The following is a 17,221-nucleotide window of genomic DNA, read 5'->3' as shown; positions in this document are numbered from 1 at the left end:
CCCTTCTCCTCCCGCCCGCAGTCTTTCCCCCATGTCTATCAGTTTATCTATTGCTGCCAACACTCAGTGGCTTAAAGCAGCCACCATTTTATTTCTCACAACTCTTGGGACGGCTGGGTCATTTTGGCTAGACTTGCCTGGGCTCAGTCATATGGCGGCATTCAGCTGGTGGGTTGGCTGGGGAACTGCTACAGCTGGGATGACAAGCCTCTCTCTGCCTCAGGCTTTCATTTTTGAGGAGGTTGGACCAGGTTTTTTTTCACGTTCTTCACAGCATTTCAAGAAGGCAAGGAGCAAGGTGCAAGTGCTCGTCAAACAGCCCTTGTTTGCTGTGTTTGTGGATGTCCCAGCGGCTAAGCCCAGGCTTAACAGAGGAGGCTCGACACCAAGGACATGCATAGGAGGTGAGAGTCATCAGAGGCCATTAGGGTGACTGCATGAACTGTCCCTCTTAGATATGCATTGCAAGACGTGCAACTTTAACCTATATGGTGCTTTCACAAAGACACAATGTTCATGTTATTACTAGTATAAGGAAGCATTTGGAGTCACCTTATTAAGGGACTGAATCCTACATCAAGTGGTTCTGCTTGCCTCATAAAATTATTCATTAATTTTTGCAGTGGCCTTGGAAAGTTATGTACATATTTAGAGGAAAATACCATTTACAATTATAATGAATTAAAGCAATCTTTACTGCAGTACCACTGCCTCAGTTTGGAACTAAGTCTTTCTAATTTCATATTAGCAGCATCTATGTCCTCCCAACCCCTCTGCCCAAGGATGTGGGTGCCCTTCTTGTCAAGCAGACCTCAATCTCTTCTGGGGAGAGGAATCCTACCTCACCCATGTTTCTTTCCCTCACTCTCCCAGCATGTATGACACTCAGTGGATGCTCCCTGAGCTGTGCTATGCTAGGCTCAGATGCTGAGTCGTGTCCAACTCTCTGCAACCCCATGGACTGTAGCCCGCCAGGCTCCTCTGTCCATGGGATTCTCCAGGTAAGAATACTGGAGTGGGTTGCCATTTCCTCCTCCAGGGGATCATCCTGACCCAGGGATTGAACCTGCGTCTCCTGCATTGGCAGGTGGATTCTTTACCACTAACCACCTAGGATGCTCCCTAAATGCCGGTTAAATAAACAAATCGACAGTTGCCTTTTAGTAAAACACCTTTATGTTCCAGGCACTTCACTCACAGATTGGATCACCAATCTCAATGCCACAGATGTGTCATTCGCCACAGTTTACAACTCAGGGGACTGAGTTACAGAAAGCCCAAGGTGGACAGGCTGGGATTCCAGCCCAGTCCTGCCTGATGCAACTTCATTGGACCCCCTGCTGTTTTTCATGCAAAGCAGAAAGGAGACTGTCAAAAGTGAAAAGATGGCCTCCAGGTGTTCAGAGAGGGGCAATGAGGAGACAGTCGAGGCTGTAGATTGCAGAAGCCTTTAAGCATTCACTGCCTTTACAAGAAAACAAACACTGTTCATTAAGAGACTGGCCATCAAAACCCAGGTGGAAAACCAGTAGGAGAGCCGGTTTTACAGCTCTTAAAAAACCCACTACCAATTAGTTAATTCTTGCGGGTGGGGAAGAGGAGAGACTGGAGAGGCCCTGTTGGGTAGGTGACAATTCCACACTCACAAGGGGTGTCCTCAGACGAAAAGGTGGCCATTAGTTTACATTTTGCTTATAGTTTTTATTGCCTACTAGGTCAGTAATAATAGTAACAATAGCTACCCATTAGTGATCATAATATCGGCTTCTACCACTTAGTTCTGCAGCATACGTGGGTGGAGGGGGCGAGCAAGGCACTTCACATACAATGCAAGGTCTCAATGCGAATAACAGCCCTGGGAAGTAGGTTTTACTATTCTCAGTGTATAGACGAGGTAACCGCTCAGAGAGATTAGCTTTCCCAAGAGCTTCCAGCTTTTAAGTGGAAGATCTAAATCCTAAGTCTGTTCGACTAAAAGCCCCGAGTAGCTGGGCGGTGGGCCCTGTGCCACTCCTTGCTGGTCTGAGGTCTGAAACTGTGAATCTTATTTATTTATGCAACGCTGAACACGTGTCTGTGTGTGTGTGTAATTCACAAACGAAAAAACAAATCCAGGTCGGGGTATCTGTTCTCTGGAAGTTTAGAAGCCTGCGTGGTGGAGAGCTGCCAAAGTCTGTCCTCATTCATTCGCTCCTTAGATCCCGTAAGAAGTGTTTGTGGCGCACTTGGGTATTCCGGGCGGGGCGCTAAGCTAGGGGAGGGGACGGCAAGCCGGCTGCTCCCCAGCCAGACCTGACTTTCTCCGGGGCAAGGGTTAGGGTTCAGGGAAGCAGAAACGGTATGGAGCCTCTTGGGGCGCGACCCGCACCGGCGGCGGGGCGCGGGGGGGCGGCGAGTGGCGGCTGGCCGGGGCGGGCTCCCCGAGGCGGGTCCCCGAGGCGGGCCCGCGGCCTCCGGCGGAGCGTCTCGGAGCAGCGGCGGTGGAGAGAGGGGCGAGGGGCCGCGCGCGTCTCAAGGGCGGGCGGCCGGGCCGGGCGGGCGCGTTAGGGTTAGGGCGGGAGGATTTGGCTTCCCGGCGGCAGAGGGCGCCTGGCGCTGCCGGCCGGGGCCGCGCGCCCGGGCGCCGGGAGGCGAGGCGGGGAGCGCGAGCGGCGGCCACCGCCACGTCTTCCCGGCAGTGGCGGCGGCGGCGCGGGCCGAGGTGAGCGGCGGCGTGAGCCGGGCCGGGCTGGGCGGGGGGCGGCGGCCCCGCGGTTCCCGCCGCGCCGGCCCTGTGCAGAGCCGGGCGGCCGCCGAGGCCCGGGCCCCGAGCGCGTCCCAAGCGCAACTCGTGCCGGCCGCGGGCGGGGGCCGCGGGGCCGCGCGTCTCTGCGCGGGGCCGGGGTCCCCGCTCTGCGGGCCGGGGCCGCGCCCGGGAAAGTTGGGGCGGACCGCGAGCCCCGCGGGCCGGGCGGGAAGTGCGGGCGCGCGGCGGTCCCGGGGGACGGGGGCACGGGGGTCGCCGGAGGCGGCGGGCGCGGGTGCTCGGCGCGTGGAGAGGAAGGGGCGCGCTCGGGGTCCCCGGCTGGAGCCCGCAGGTGCCCGGCGGGGCCCGCGGTGAGCAGGGGGAAGGCAGGCCCGCGGGGGGCGCCGGGGGGCCGGGGGCGGAGTGGACTGGCGGTGGGCTTGCCCCCTCCCCCCTGCCGGGGCGGACGCGGGTGGGGTGGGGGGAGGTTCGGGCTCAGAGTTGGGGACGCCTCTGGGCGCCTGGAGACCCGGTGGGGAGTTCCTGGAACTGCTGGAGGAGGCGGCCGAGCCGCGCTTCCTCTATCGCCTGGGCCAAGTACCTCCCCTCCCCGTCTGCCAGACTCGCCTCCCCGACTGCGGCGCTGCTGTCTGGGAAGTTGATGAGGAACCCCTGAGTGGATGGGATATTTAGGGGTCCCGCGGGCAGTAGGATTGGGCTGCATGCAGTCATAACCGTTGCCAGGAGAAAACGCAGCTCTGACCCCCTCTGAGCCTCACGCACCCACCCCCATTCCCCTCTTCAGCACCAGCCACGTCGGTATTTCCTGGGTTCGGCTACGGATCCGCAAAGCCTAGCAGCCCCTCTGTTCGCAGAGTCGTGGTCGTCCTGAAGGGGCGTAAGACATGGCCTTTGATTCTCGGGCTGAGGCTGGCTATTTCAGAAACAAGTGGTTCTGCAGATGCTTTATTGGAATAATCTGTGTGGTGCCCCTTGACAGTGGAGATGACTCATGTTAGCTTTTTTTTTTCCCTTCAAATAAACTTTGTATTCAAGACACAAGCTTGCCAGGTCATTTGCAACAGTCATAGAGCTGGAGACCCACACTGCAGGCCTTGAGACCTTGTGCTAGTCCTAGATGTATTAGCAAGGATTATGGCCTCCAATAATGGCATCATCGACTTGATGGACATGAGTTTGAGTAAGCTCCGGGAGTTGGTGATGGACAGGGAAGCCTGGTGTGCTGCAGTCCATGGGGTGCAAAGAGTCGGACACGACTGAACGACTGAACTGATGGCCTCCAGTGCATCACTTCCCCTCTTTGGAACTCAGTTTCTTTATCTGCGAAATGCGGTATACAGAATGAGCTAGGCAGTCTTAGGTGCCAGGAGTAGCTGTTTAAGGGAACCTGACATCTTTTTCCTTGTGAATCTAGATCAGCCACACAAAGTCCACCTCAGCCTATTATAAAGAAATTAGGGTGGACTTAACAAAGCTCAGAAGCAAGAGAGGCTGCATAAGGTAAAACAGAACTGAAAACTAACAATAATTGGTACTGGATTTTCAGTCTGGGTACTGTTCTTATGTGGACAGTTAGCGTATTGCCTGTTCAGCTATCATTACCATAAAGTTGTTAACTGTGCTTTAAAAAATTATGTACGTCTCATCTGTGGACCTGAATTTTTTCTTTTGTTTGAACCTTCAAGCCTGGAGTGGATGTGCAGTGGATCCACTTGGAGCAGCCTTACTCGAAGAATAATACCCCCAGGATCTCCCCTTGCTGTGGGTGAGTGCTCAGTCATGCCCGACTCTGTGACCCCATGGACTGTAGCCCACCAGCCTACTCTGTCCATAGGATTTTCTGGCAAGAATACTGGAGTGGATTGCCATACCCTCCTCCAGGGGATCTTCCTGACCCAGGGATTGAACCTGGGCCTCATGCACTGCAGGATGATGCTTTACCGCTGAGCCACCTGGAAGCCCCTCTTGTTGCCACAGGATCATAGGTTTCCTTCTGTCTGACTGATGCTGCCGTCTGTGTACCACCACACTTCTGTCATCTTTTCCATTCTGACTTGAGAAGTGGGGAGCTGATTCCTGTTGCATGTGGCATTTCTGAACCTCCCAGGTTTCAAGTGAATGAAGTTAATAGGCAAATAGTGCATTAGATACAGCACATTAAAAATAGCTCAAGGTAATAATGTGTCTGCTCCACCCCTATTCCTTAGACCCTCTGGACAACCTCTCAGTAGAAGTTGAGAGGCACTTCCTGGCCATCTTGTTTTGGGTGCTGAGAAGTTGAAATGCCATGGCTGGGTCACATGGCACATTCACGGTCAAGCCATGGTGCTGGTGCACGGGGAGGGTTCTGTGTGTGTGTGTGTATTTTATCATAACTGAATGTTCTCTTCCATTAGTAGCTTTCAAATCCATATTGGGTCTCACCACATCATTTTCAGTAATCCTTTTCTGTCAGTTTCTTGTATAAAATTTTACTTTAACTGAGAGCTATTAAATTAATAAAAATTCTGGTGCTAATAATAGTTGTCGTTTGAGCCCCTACCATGTATCAGGCAGGATAAGATACAGTGGCTCAGCAGTAAAGAATCTGCCTGTGATGCAGGAGATGCAGCAGGGGTCGTGGGTTCGATCCCTGGTGGGGAAGATCCCCCGGAGGAGGGAATGGCACCCACTCCAGTGTTCCTGCCTGGAGAATCCACGGACAGAGGGGCCTGTCAGGCTACCATCCATGGGGTCACGAAGAGTCGGACACGACAGCATGCATGCATGTAATGTTTTGTGATAGTGGAAGAGTAATTCTTTTTTTTTTTTAACTTTTTATTTTGTTTTGGGATGTAGCTAATTAACAATGTTGTATAGTGTCAGGTGAACGGCATAGGCACTCAGCCATGCATATGCATGTACCCCTTCTCCCCCAAGCTCCTCCCCCACGGAAACTTAATTCTTAACTGTTTCTTACAGGATTGAGATATTAAATGCGATCTTATATGTGAAAAGCAATGTGTAAACTGTAAAGTGCCCTCCAACCCGGGCAGGTTTTACCCTAAGCACCCGAGGACTCTGGAAGCTTATGAGTCCATGACTCAGGAGCCCAGTGTCTGGTGGGCCTGGTGTACATGCTGAGCCCGTCGCCTAATCCATCTGAGCCTGTTTTCTGTGTATGTAAAATTAGGCTGATAGTATCTTTCTTGCATTAAATGAGATGCACTTGTGAGTTGCAGCAGGTACTCAGTGATGGTTAGCATTCACCCCTTCCTCTCCCCTTGCCCACGGGTGCTTGGAATAATGGGATTGATTAAGTCTTCCAGTAGGAATTGTCCTCCAGGGAAATAGGCTTTAAAGTACGTTTTTGTACTTATAAATAATTCTTTTAGCTTTTGGTTTCCCACTGCACCCTCAACACAGTGAATATTCTGGGTCTTAGCATCATCCGAAAGGAGGGGATTGCTGGGACTGGCTCAGCCTTGTGAATCAACTATACTTCAAGTGAGAATTAAAAGAAAGGCGGGGCTTGAAGCAAACTAGGAGCCAGAGGGAACAGGTCTTTGGTAGGGGCTAAAGATGGATGTGGCTAGTTACCTTTTGCCCGTTCTGTGCAAAAAGGGAAAGAGACTGAATTTGGGGACTTCTGGCTGGAAGGAGGCGTTGTTTGAGCTGTAGTATATGGTGGGAGGGTAGGGAAGCTATGGGCTGCGAAGAGGATGGAGGAGGTGATTTTGACAGTAAAATCTGGACAGTTTGTCATGGGGGAATTCTGTTAGATGAGGATTTGGCTAAATGTGGGACCAATTTCCATCAAGTCCTATGGGATCTCTTGTGGCACTTTGAAGTTTTTGTGCTCCAGGCAGATTTTGACTGGTGGTGGTATCATCATAAATGAGTTTCCATAGTAAGTTGTCTGCGGAAAATGAAATTAAATTCCAAGAGGGTGTTTGTTGTGACTGATGCCAGAATTTCTCTGAGAATTTTATTAAGATTCAGTCAGTCTATAAAAGTACCTCTTAGTTCTCTGAAGATATTAATTAAGAAACAATTTAAAAAAAAACCCAGAAATGTCTCCTTTGTGAGCTTTTGAAATGTAATCTTCCTAAATCTTTGGAAAAAATGAAGTCTAAGAAAAAGTCGCAAGGCCATATATTTTAAAAGCAGGTCCTCCGAAGTGATTTTTTCTTCTCTTCCCGTCTCTTCCCTTCTCTCATATTACTGTGATAATGAGTTAATTTTGGTGTCTTTCACATCTTGGGAGCCTAATTTGTATGTTTATGACCCTTCATCTTTAGATCTCGAACGTGCCTTTGTTCTGAGCTTGCCCGTGTTCTTTCACTGTGAGGAAGTAACACAGCAAGGTTGTGGAGAGCGGAGACTCTGGGGCCAGCCTGGGGACAGGCAGAGTCGTGGTCCTTCTTGGATAGCCGGGGTGTCCTCTGCTGGGCTCACAGGGGCTCCGGAGGTCAGTCGTGTTATTCCCCTGCTCAGATGAGGAGACAGCTCAGAAGCGCCTGCATCCCCAGAGCTGGGGTGGGATGTTCACCCACGTGGCAGCCCTGATGTCTGTGAGTCCAGAGCCAGGGAGGCAGGGGCCAGGCCGCCCTGCTGGCGCTGGACTCCGTCCCGGAGACGGGCTGGGTCGGGGCTATGGTTAGAGGTGGCCCCGGGGGCTGTGTGGAGTCCCCAAGGGGCAGCAGAGGACTGAGGCCGTCAGGGTAACTGGCCCGAGAGAGCATGAGGGTTGGACTCACGCCGTTGAGGCTGGCAGGTGGTGGGGCACGGGGGGTGCTGGCCGTGGACGGTGTTCCGTCCTTAGACCTGAGCTTGAGAGATGAGGGGCCAGGTCTCCGCTCCCCCACTTACCCTCACGGCCAGTCTTGTGCCGCAGGCGGGTATTGATGCCATGCGCAGACTGAGAGCCTCTCTAGAAACTACGGCAGCCTCCTGTGGGCTCTCAAGGAGGAAGGTGCCAGGATAAGCCCCAAGCCCTGCCCTGTCTTCGCCCGCCCACCTGGCCTTCGTTGCCACCTTTCTTGGAGCAGCTCGGGATGGAATTCAGGTTCTCAGACCCCAGTCCGTGAAGGACGGCAGGCTTGAATGTTCACACTTCAGGCGAAACGATCACAGGAGAAAAGCCCTGTGGAGGCTGCCTCCCTGGGTGGAGTCCGCACCCTCCTGCTCCCGGGGGACCCAGCGGGCCCTGCTGGCCATGGGCCTCGGCTCTGGATGGGGGTGGTGGGTAGTCACCACGCATCCGGGGCTGGTTGTTGGGCAAGTTTTCGGGGTGGCCGGCCCTGCCGGGAGGTGAGCCCACCCCCCGAGGGGTGCAGTGTGGTGGGGAGCAGGGAAGCAGCGTCAAAGCCCAGGGGCGCTCGTGGGGCCTGCGTGTCCTCATTGTGCAGGGCCCACCACCACGTCAGGAGTGCGCTGTTCCCGGGCCCTCTCTCCTCGCCAGTGCCGGCGTCCGTTGCCCAGGCTTCCCGTTTTCTTCGCGTAAACACTCGGACTCTTTAGGTAGCTCCTGCTGAGCTCTGGCCCGTTAGTTAGGTCCTGGCTTTTCTTGGGCCGCATCCTCACTGCGAGGGGGCTGAGGGTCCCTGCTGGGCCTGCCTGCTCCCGGCTTCTGCAGGCAAGGCCTCGCCTCGGTGAGTCACGCACAGCGACTCCGCTGCCCCGCCGTGCGGGGGACACCCCTTCCCCCCAAGACGGGGCTTCTGTCCCTTGTCCTGAGGGTGGTCGCCTTGCTGTGGGCTGTTCCAGTGCCCCGCATGTCTGCTGCACTGACGGGTTCCTGTTCCAGTGGGAGGAAAGCACCTGACCTGGGGATGTCAGCTGTCAGCCTGCCTCCTGAACATCGTGTCCTAAGCAAAGCCCCTCTTTTTCTTTTTGCTGTGTGTTTAGCTGTGTATTTGTGTGTTTGTTTTAGTTATTATTAGGAAGCAAACAAGGTCTTTATCAAATCTTTAAATTTACAGACATGTTACTATGGGCAAGCAGAAAGAGTAATTGTGTTTACCCAAGAGATCACTGATTGATCTCTCCTTGTTCCATGTGGTTCTTGTTCTGTTGGCAGAACCCTCTGATGTGTGTACTGGTTAAGCTTCAGTGTTGAATGTGAAGGGAGGCTTGACTGGTTGTTTAGAGGGAGTTGATGGGTGGATGCTGGGCTGCCAGCCCGGCTGTCCTTGGAGCCTCAGGAAAGTGGCTCAGATGGTAAAGAATCCACCTGCAGTACACGAGTGGGTTTGATCTCTGGGCTGGGAAGACCCCCTGGGAAAGGAATGGCAACCCACTCCAGTGTTCTGGCCTGGAGAATCCCATGGACAGGAGCCTGGCGGGCTACAGTCTGTGGGACTGCAGAGTGTGACGCAACTCAACGACTGATACGTTCCCTGCTTTCCCTTTTTCTCCAGCTTCACTTGGGAGTGGCTCTGCTGGTGACAGGGTGACCTCCCCTCTGCTGTGGGAAAGGGAATCCCCCTTCACCCTGGTTCTCTCTTTCTTCTCATCCCGTGGGGTGAGAGGGAGGCGAGTCTTGGAACAGTGGCTCCTGGAGCCCAGCGGCTTCGGGGGGCAGCTGCTGCCCCCACAGCGCTGCCCAGAGCTCTCTGCGCCATCTGCCTTGCCCTTCCTCCCCGTCGACCCTGATCCCGTGTGTCTGTGGCTTAGAGATTGCACTTGAACTTCCTTATCCATTCTTGTGAAGACCTTGGAGTGTGGCCCCAAACTCCTTCAAATTGCTGTGGCAGCTTCTGGCCAGAACACAGACAAATCCTGTTTTGGTGGTGGTGGTATTTTTCAATCAGTTTGTTGCCATTTTTCTAAGGGATACACAAACTTGTTACCCTCTTGCACCCCACCCTCCCATCATGATCAGTTTGTTGGCCTTTTTCTAAGCCATACATGAATTTGTTACACTCTTGCACCCACCCTCCCATCACTTAGTGAAGTCCAGCAGCAGATACAGAGTTCTCCTTCCCCTGGGACCCCTCCCTCAAAGGGCCCCTCCCTGCTGACTCCTCAGCCATGACCGATTGGAACTTCAATCAGCCTGTCCAGATCCAGAAACATACAGTCTTGTTTCTTCTGTAAGCATAAGTTGGATTGCATCATATATATTGTTTCATATATATGGATCTTTTCATATAATGGATCTCATAGATCTTTTCATGCATTCTTCTTTCTTTTACTTTGTCTACAAAATATTTTATAGTATTGATGTATCATAATTTATGAGTCAGTCCTCCATTGATAGACATAATCTAACTTGTTAGTTTTGCTATTATATCTTCATACATGCATACTGTTACACACACATACTGTTAGGCACACATTCTCTAGGAGTGGAGTCAGTATGCCACAGGTTCCACATGTTTGAACTGGTAGAGCGAATCCCCATGCTGTGCTGTTGAGGGCTGGGCGGGTTTAAAGCACCAATAGATAATGAGGCCGCCCTTTCCCCGTGGGCTGCCGTTCTGCCAGACGATAGAAATGGATAGTGCTTAGTAGGCGTTTCACCATCGCTGGTGTGGCTATGAGACTCACTTGACTTTCGGATCTTTCTTGTGGGGGAGGCGTCACGGCCCTGGAGAATGGGGACGCTGAGCCCCCAGGACCACGGCTCTGCTCAGGGTGTCCTGCAGACAGGGGTGGGAACGTGGCAGTGGAAGCAAGTGCTCCTGGTTTCACGTTCTCTCCACTTTTCCCAGAGGCTGGGCACTGTAATGGATTGTTTTAATTCTGGCGTGACCTGCCAGAGTCTTTCTGCGAGCCTCTCCCCAAGGAGGCAAGTGCTTGTAAGCAGCGCATTGATAGCAGTTCTGTTCTGCGTAGACGAGGCAGAGGTGCCAGGCCAGGGAGCTGAGCTAGGGGAACGCATGCCAGAAAGTCAGACACTCTGGCTTTGTTTGGCACAACCTCTGTTCCCCGTGTGAAGCAGCACCCTGCGGCCGGGCTGTCCCTGCAGCAGGCGGTGCCCCTCCGCCCCCTCCTGGCTCGCTTGGGAAGATCGTGACGGGCAGTCCCTGAGCGGCCTGGGCAGGCAGAGGGAACATCTGGAGGCCTCACCGGGCCTTTCCCTGCGGACTGAGCCGCACAGTGGACTTTGGGAGGCTCGGACTTAATGACAGTGCCCTGCACCTGCCGGTCAAGGAAGGCCAGGAGGCAGGAGTGATGGAGGCGCAGCTGGGGTGGGAGGAGGCTCCACTTCCTGCTCTCGTTCTGTCGTTCGTGGCTGTGTGACGTAAGTGAAGTTGTCTTTTCTCCCAGCCTCGGTTTCCTCATCTGTAAACCAGGATTAATATCAGGACCCACCCCACAGGGCTGTTGCGGGGATTCCGAGAGTCACGTTTGTAAGGATCAGCACACTGCCGGCACGCACTCAGCAGTAGTAAGCAACTACTACTTTTGTTTATATTCTCCTTTCCTTAATGGTGGTTTAATCACTAGGTCATGTCCGACTCTGCAACCCCATGAACTGTAGCCCACCAGCCTTCTCTGTCCGTGGGATTCTCCAGGCCAGAATACTGGAGTGGGTTGCCATTTCCTTCTCCAGGGGATCTTCCTCACCCAGAGGTTGAACCCAGGTCTCCTGTACTGCAGGCGGATTCTTTACGTCTGGGAAGCCCCTTTCCTTGTGTTTCTAAATGCACGAATGAGTGTTGCCGTCGGTAAATGTGGTAGTGCACATCGTCTGGTAACGTCGAGGAGGATACAGGCAGAGCCGGGTCAGGCGGGGCTGTGGGAACGCTGCGGGGTGGAGGGTTCGGGATTCTCTTCCTGTGCCAGCCCTGCTGTGGGCTGTCAGAGCAGAGGCCCCCCTGCTTAGGGTGACTGGGTCCTGCGGATCCTCTTACAGCCTCTCCGCTTTGTTTCTGAGGCCGAGCCGGGCCGTGAGAGGGGCTGTCCAGCCGTGAACCTGGTGGCTCAGCGTGGAGTTGGGACAGGGCTCTGGGCTTGAGGCTTGGGTCTGTTTACCCTGTTCTCCACGCCGGGTAAATGGGCCACGTGCTGCCTCTTCTAGCTGCAGGAAAAGAGGACCACGCAGTGTTCGGGGTGCCCTGCAGAGTCTGTCGTCTGCTGCTCCGGGCCCCTGTGAGCTGAGATCGCTGCAGGGAGGGCCAGCAAGTGCAGCCCACAGTGGGGGGCTCTCGCTTCGCCCCCTGCCTGGTTGCGCTCCCAACAGCACCAGCCCTGGGGTGCTGTTACTGCGGTCTCCTGCCCTGACCGCGCGTGTGTGTGCAATGCATGCGGGTGCAGTGGCACGCTCTTCTGAAGTCCCTGCTGTTTTCTGATGGTTCCCACAAATGGGAGAGGCCTGCCGGCTGAGTGTGGGCAAGGCTGTGCCCAGGGTTCCAGAGGACCCTGGCTGCCCGGGTCCGGGGGCAGAAGGGAACCTTGGTGCTGGGGGAGCCCCATGTGTGCGGGGGAGGAACAGAGCCGCCCGCCCGGTGGGGACACAGGCGAGCCCGCAGACCGCAGGGCTTGCAGAGCTCTGGGTGCTGTGAGGCCAGGCGTGTGTGTGTGCCAGGGTGTGACTGTGGGGCGTGCAAGCACAAGTGCCCTGCAGCGCGAGCCAGACTTCAGAGCAGCGCTCAAAGAGCACCAGAGGCGCTGCCCTGCGTCAGCTGCTGGACGGCTGTCCCCCGGCTCCCGGGCCTGAGAGGGCCTCGCGGAAGCAGCCCAGGAAGATGGGCCTCGCTTGCGTGTTCACCAGCAGGCCGGCTGGCTGCCCTCACTCTGCAGGCGAGGACATGGCCCTGGGGTGGCCTGGGTCGGGTCGCGGCCCTGCCCAGGGGGCGCCTGCACTTTTGCACCCCACTCCACGCGCGTGCTCCCCGAGGGCTCGCGTGGCCGTGGCCCGCTCAGCGCCCAGAGGAGCTCAAGATTGCTTCTCTAAGGAACCAACAGGTCTCGATTCAGTTCCGGTCCTGGCTCTGCTGTCTCTGAGTGGAGCTGGGACACGGGCCCCTCAGCTATGCCCTCTGTAGGGTGGGCGCAGCCCCCCACCTCACTTGTAGGCTTGTCTTCATTCACTCAGACTCTGTCCAGCAAATACATGTTTTCAGGCGGACACTATTCCATGCGTTGGGCATTTTGCATTGAGCAAAAGACAGCAAAATCCTTTTCTCGTGGGGCTTAGTTTCTTGTGAGGGGCAACAGACCATAAATAGCTGATCACAATTCATGGTACACGTCCCAGTTTCCTAGTGTGCTGCAACAAAGGACCAGCCAGATGGCTTAAGCACCAGGACCTTGTTCTCTCACTGTCCTGGGGCTCCGAGGGAGGACCTGTCCCTTGATCGCCCCGTTCCTGGGGGTGCCTGCGTCCTCTGCTCCCTGCCTCCATCACCGCAGGTATCTTCCCTGTGTCTGTGGCCCCTCTCTGTGTGCGGCCCCTCCTCCACGTGGCCTTGCCCTGACCGTGTACATCTGAAGGCCCCCTCTCCAGAAGGGGTCACGCTCTCAGCTTGCAGGTGGCTGTGGGTTTGTGGGGACACTGGTGGACCCAGAATAGTGTGTGAGGTGGGGATGGTCGCTGAGACGTCAGGGGAGCGCCTGGGCACGGGGTGGTGAGGCGCTGAAAGCGGGTCCAGGCAGGCCTTGCTGAGCAGTCGTGTCTGAGGGGAGTTGTAGTGTGAAGGGGACACGGTCCGGCCATGGAGGCCTCAAGGTGGACGCGTGCACCTGTCGGGCTGGTGTGGGGGCGCGAAGGTGGAAGTCGTGTGTGTGCGTGTGTGTGCGCGCGCACGCATGTGTGTTTGGGGGGGGGCCTTTTGCCCCCGTGGGATGGGAGCCAGTGTCGAGCCGCAAGCAGTGAGCATTACTGGCAGGTGGGCAGCCGGAGGAGGCTTTTCCGGGTTTAGATGGCGCTGCAGCGCCGTATTCCGGCGCCTGGGTATTTTGCGGCGGTTGTCTCTCTCTGCTCTATTGATCCTCGACCCACCGCCCTCTCCTGTTTGTCCTGCCTCCTCACAGATGCCTGTGCACCACCCGCTCCCCACGCAGAAATCACAGGCAAGAAGAGAGAGCAGAGGAGGCCAGGGCGCATCTTGCTGCCAGCCTGGCGCGGGTGGTGCCAGGGATGGTGCCGCGCCCTGGCAGGCGTAGAAACTGCCGACTGAGGCCTGTGCGCCCAGGGCGCTCAGAGCCCGCATCCTTCCGTGGATCCCGTCACCGTGAGAAGAGCGGAGTCAGCGCCTCGGGCCGCCTCCCTTGGCCAGCAGAGCGCAGGGCCAGGAAGGGCGCGGCATAGGGGCTGGCGCGCGGGCGGCCACGGCACGCAGACCCTCCCTGCCCCCAGCTCATCGCCGGCCCCGCAGAGCTGTGCGCTGTCATTCTTATTTGCTGTGAAAACACTCAGGCCCGTGTCCAAGCCCCGTCGTCGATGGAATGAAGGCTCCCCGGGCATGGCTAGCCTGATGGCCCGGGCCTGGGCTGGTTTGGCCCGCATGGTCCCCAGGGACTCATAACTGCGGATTGCTCGGCGTCGGAGCTCCTTATCTGGTTCCCGTTTGATTTCGTCTCGGCGTCTCCAGAGGAAAGGGCCTGGCACGGCTGCGATCTGGGCCTGGGAGGAGTGGGCTGCGGGTGGCCCTGCTTTGGGCTGTCTTCCAGGCCTCCCTCTGCGACACTGGTGCAGGAGCAGCCGGTCCAGGAGGTGACCTGGGGCCACTGGCGCTGTCAGCCCTCCGGGGAGCGCTGCTTTAGGAGATAATTATGTGTAAGCAGAGATGGAAATAGAACTCCCCAAGGCCCGGAGCAGCTGCTCCTCTGTCGGATTTCAGGAATTGCCTTGAGGGTGCCCCTCGCTCCCTGCCCCTGCTTCCCTACAGAATACTCTCCCGCCTGAAATGAAAGTGGGGGAAGCCCATGCCTCGCTGGGGACAGAACCTTAAAGTGCGTTTTGTGGGATCGTGGTTCTTTCTCCGGAGTTGGTCCTGGGGCTGCTTCCCCGGCCCAGCAGAAGAGCTTCCTTCTTTGCCGGGTGCTCCGGGAAGTTTTGGCTCATGTGGCGTCCCCAGAAGTCGGTGGAATCTGGCCTCATTTCCGCATGAGAGGCAGAGAGGCCTTGCCCGAGGGCGGGAGCCAGGCAGAGCCCCAGGGTCCCGTTAGAACAGGCTCCTTGTCCTTGCCCAGGCGCCACTGTCTCTGTGCTGACGCGCTCCCAGCGTGTGCACCTGGTTGTGTTCGGCTCTTTGTGACCCCATGGACTGTAGCTTGCCAGGCTCCTCTGTCCATGGGATTCTCCAGGCAAGAACACTGGAGTGGGTTGCCATTTCCTTCTCTAGGGGATCTTCCCGACCCAGGGATCGAACCTGCGTCTTCTGCGGCTCCTGCATTGGCAGGAGGATTCTTGAACGCTGAACCACTGGGGACGTGCCCTAAGCACATAGTAAATAAGGATTATACATACATACTGGATATCGGCCTTGATGATTTCTTTTTGTTTATTGTGTGTTTTAATTTTTAAACTGGGCATCTGTGAGCTACCTCAGGACCCTGAGCTCAGCCTTCTGGCCCGAAGTCGGGACTGGTTTCATCCTTGCAGCCTTGGGGCTGTCAGTTGTCTCCTGGGCCTGGTGACCTCCTCCTTCCCGGGGGCTGGATGGGACGGCTGTCATGCGTGTCTCCTTCCTGTGCCCCGCAGCGCAGGCCCCGGGGTGATTTGCCTGCAGCGGCTCCCCTGTCACTTCAGGAGCTCCCGAGGGCGGGGACCTGGTGTGCAGAGGTCCCACTGGCTTCCCCGTGGCCCGTGTCCTCCTTGGCCAGACCCCGGGGTCTTGCTCTCTGGGTGAGCGTTGATGGGGAGGGAGGAACAGGTGGCCGGGGTTTGATGGACACCTCCCTCCTGGCTTTGGGGGCAGGTGTCCCCAGCTGTTCAGTGTGAGCTCTGTGTTCCTGCCTCAAGTTTCATGCAACTTTTGATCCTTGCCTTAAACAAAGTCCCTTTATTTCTGGATGTTGTAGAGAGAGTTGTTTCTGCAGTTTTGCAAAAAAGAATGGATCATGACGACAAAGTTGACTATATATTATATTCCAAATTTATGAAATATCTATGCTTTGGAAAAATACCATAAAGAATTTTATTTCAGTGGTTGCCTCTGGATTTTAGTATTAAAGGAGATTCTTTTTATCTTTTTGTTTTTCAGCATTCCATGTTGAGCACGTATTGCCTAGATAATAAAGGCTATTAATATTAAAATTTCTATAAATAATAAATAGCTATTTATTACACTTTAGTATGTGCTGCACACACACAAATTGCCATTAAACTCTTATTTAATCCTTGTTATGAACCTGTGAGGTTCTCTAACAATATAAATGCTAGCCCATTGTATTTTATTGTGGTGAAATATAGAAAACTTACCTTTTTAACCATTTTTAAGTTCTGTGGCATGAAATACATTCACAGTGAGATCCTTTTTTTAAACTCCTTCTTTTAGAAATGAGGTAGCTGAGATTGAGAGAAACAAAGATGCTTAAGGTCACAGAGAGTAAGGAGTCCCGGAAACAGGATGTAGACCCAGGGTGCTGGTACTCAGAGGTCTAGAATCTCTGATTTGTGGCTGCTGGGGTCTGTGATTACCTACCCTGCCCTACGATCACCACGTGATTGCAGAAAGCAGTGTGTGTATCTCTCCTTTGAAAGCTCTGGAGTTGTGTTTAGTGTGTTTACAGGGAGGTGGGTGGTCACCTGGCTTGGGGCACGAGTGGCTGACGTAAGTGACACCACGGTTTCTGCACCTGTTTGTTAAGCAGGTGGAAGAGTGTGTGTGTGTGTGTGTGTGTGTGTGTGGCCTGTGTGTTCGAGTTCTGTCTCCAGAAGGTGCTCAGCCGTAGGAGCCAGTGGGAAGACCAGTGGGCTAGAGCTCAGATACCTGGCTTTCCCAGGCCTGGGCGCACTGTGCAGGTGATTTTAGAGAAAAGGCATTGAACTTGAAGTTAGAAGGTCTGTGCAGTAGACCTGATTTTTACCATGGGGTAGACCTGGTGGCTCAGAGGTTAAAGCGTCTGCCTGCAATGCGGGAGACCTGGGTTTGATCCCTGGGTCGGGAAGATCCCCTGGAGAAGGAAATGGCAACCCACTCTAGTACTCTTGCCTGGAGAATCCTGGGGACGGAGGAGCCTGGCAGTCTACAGTCCACGGGGTCGCAAAGAGTTGGACACGACTGAGCGACTTCACTTTCACTTTCTTTCTTTCTAGACATGCTGTGGCCTCAATTTCCTCACTTCTAAGTGGGCGATGAAAGCGAGCTTATTCTGCTTGCCTCGTGATTGCAGAGGATTAAATGTCATGATGGGGTGAAAGTGCTCTAAATAAACTACAGGCCTACCGAGTAAATTTCTGGGATGGGTATTTGAGAGCTCAGTCTGGGAGAGGAGCCTATGCTGCTGATGCTGGAGACCTGGGAGGGTGGATTTGGATGTGAAGACTAGCAGCTTTGCTTCAACTTGTTCTCTTTGGTTTTGGCCGTCAGCTTGCTT

General features: G+C 54.9%; 1 protein-coding gene across 1 annotated transcript in view; it reads left to right on the top strand.

The window, feature by feature from the left end:
- The first annotated feature begins 2,340 nt into the window (after window positions 1–2,340).
- The window catches only part of LOC122431444 (translation initiation factor IF-2-like), a 90,413-nt gene continuing 75,532 nt past the window's right edge, over window positions 2,341–17,221 (top strand). Inside the window, exons 1-4 of the mRNA XM_043452748.1 lie at window positions 2,341–2,480; window positions 2,583–3,096; window positions 4,161–4,246; window positions 4,432–4,511. Of these exons, the coding sequence (XP_043308683.1) occupies window positions 2,341–2,480; window positions 2,583–3,096; window positions 4,161–4,246; window positions 4,432–4,511 (820 nt within the window). The remainder of the gene's footprint in view (window positions 2,481–2,582; window positions 3,097–4,160; window positions 4,247–4,431; window positions 4,512–17,221) is intronic.

This window comes from Cervus canadensis, chromosome 29 (genome assembly GCF_019320065.1).
Source record: "Cervus canadensis isolate Bull #8, Minnesota chromosome 29, ASM1932006v1, whole genome shotgun sequence".
Lineage (NCBI taxonomy): Eukaryota > Metazoa > Chordata > Mammalia > Artiodactyla > Cervidae > Cervus > Cervus canadensis.
This window is presented reverse-complemented; position numbering and strand designations above follow the sequence as displayed.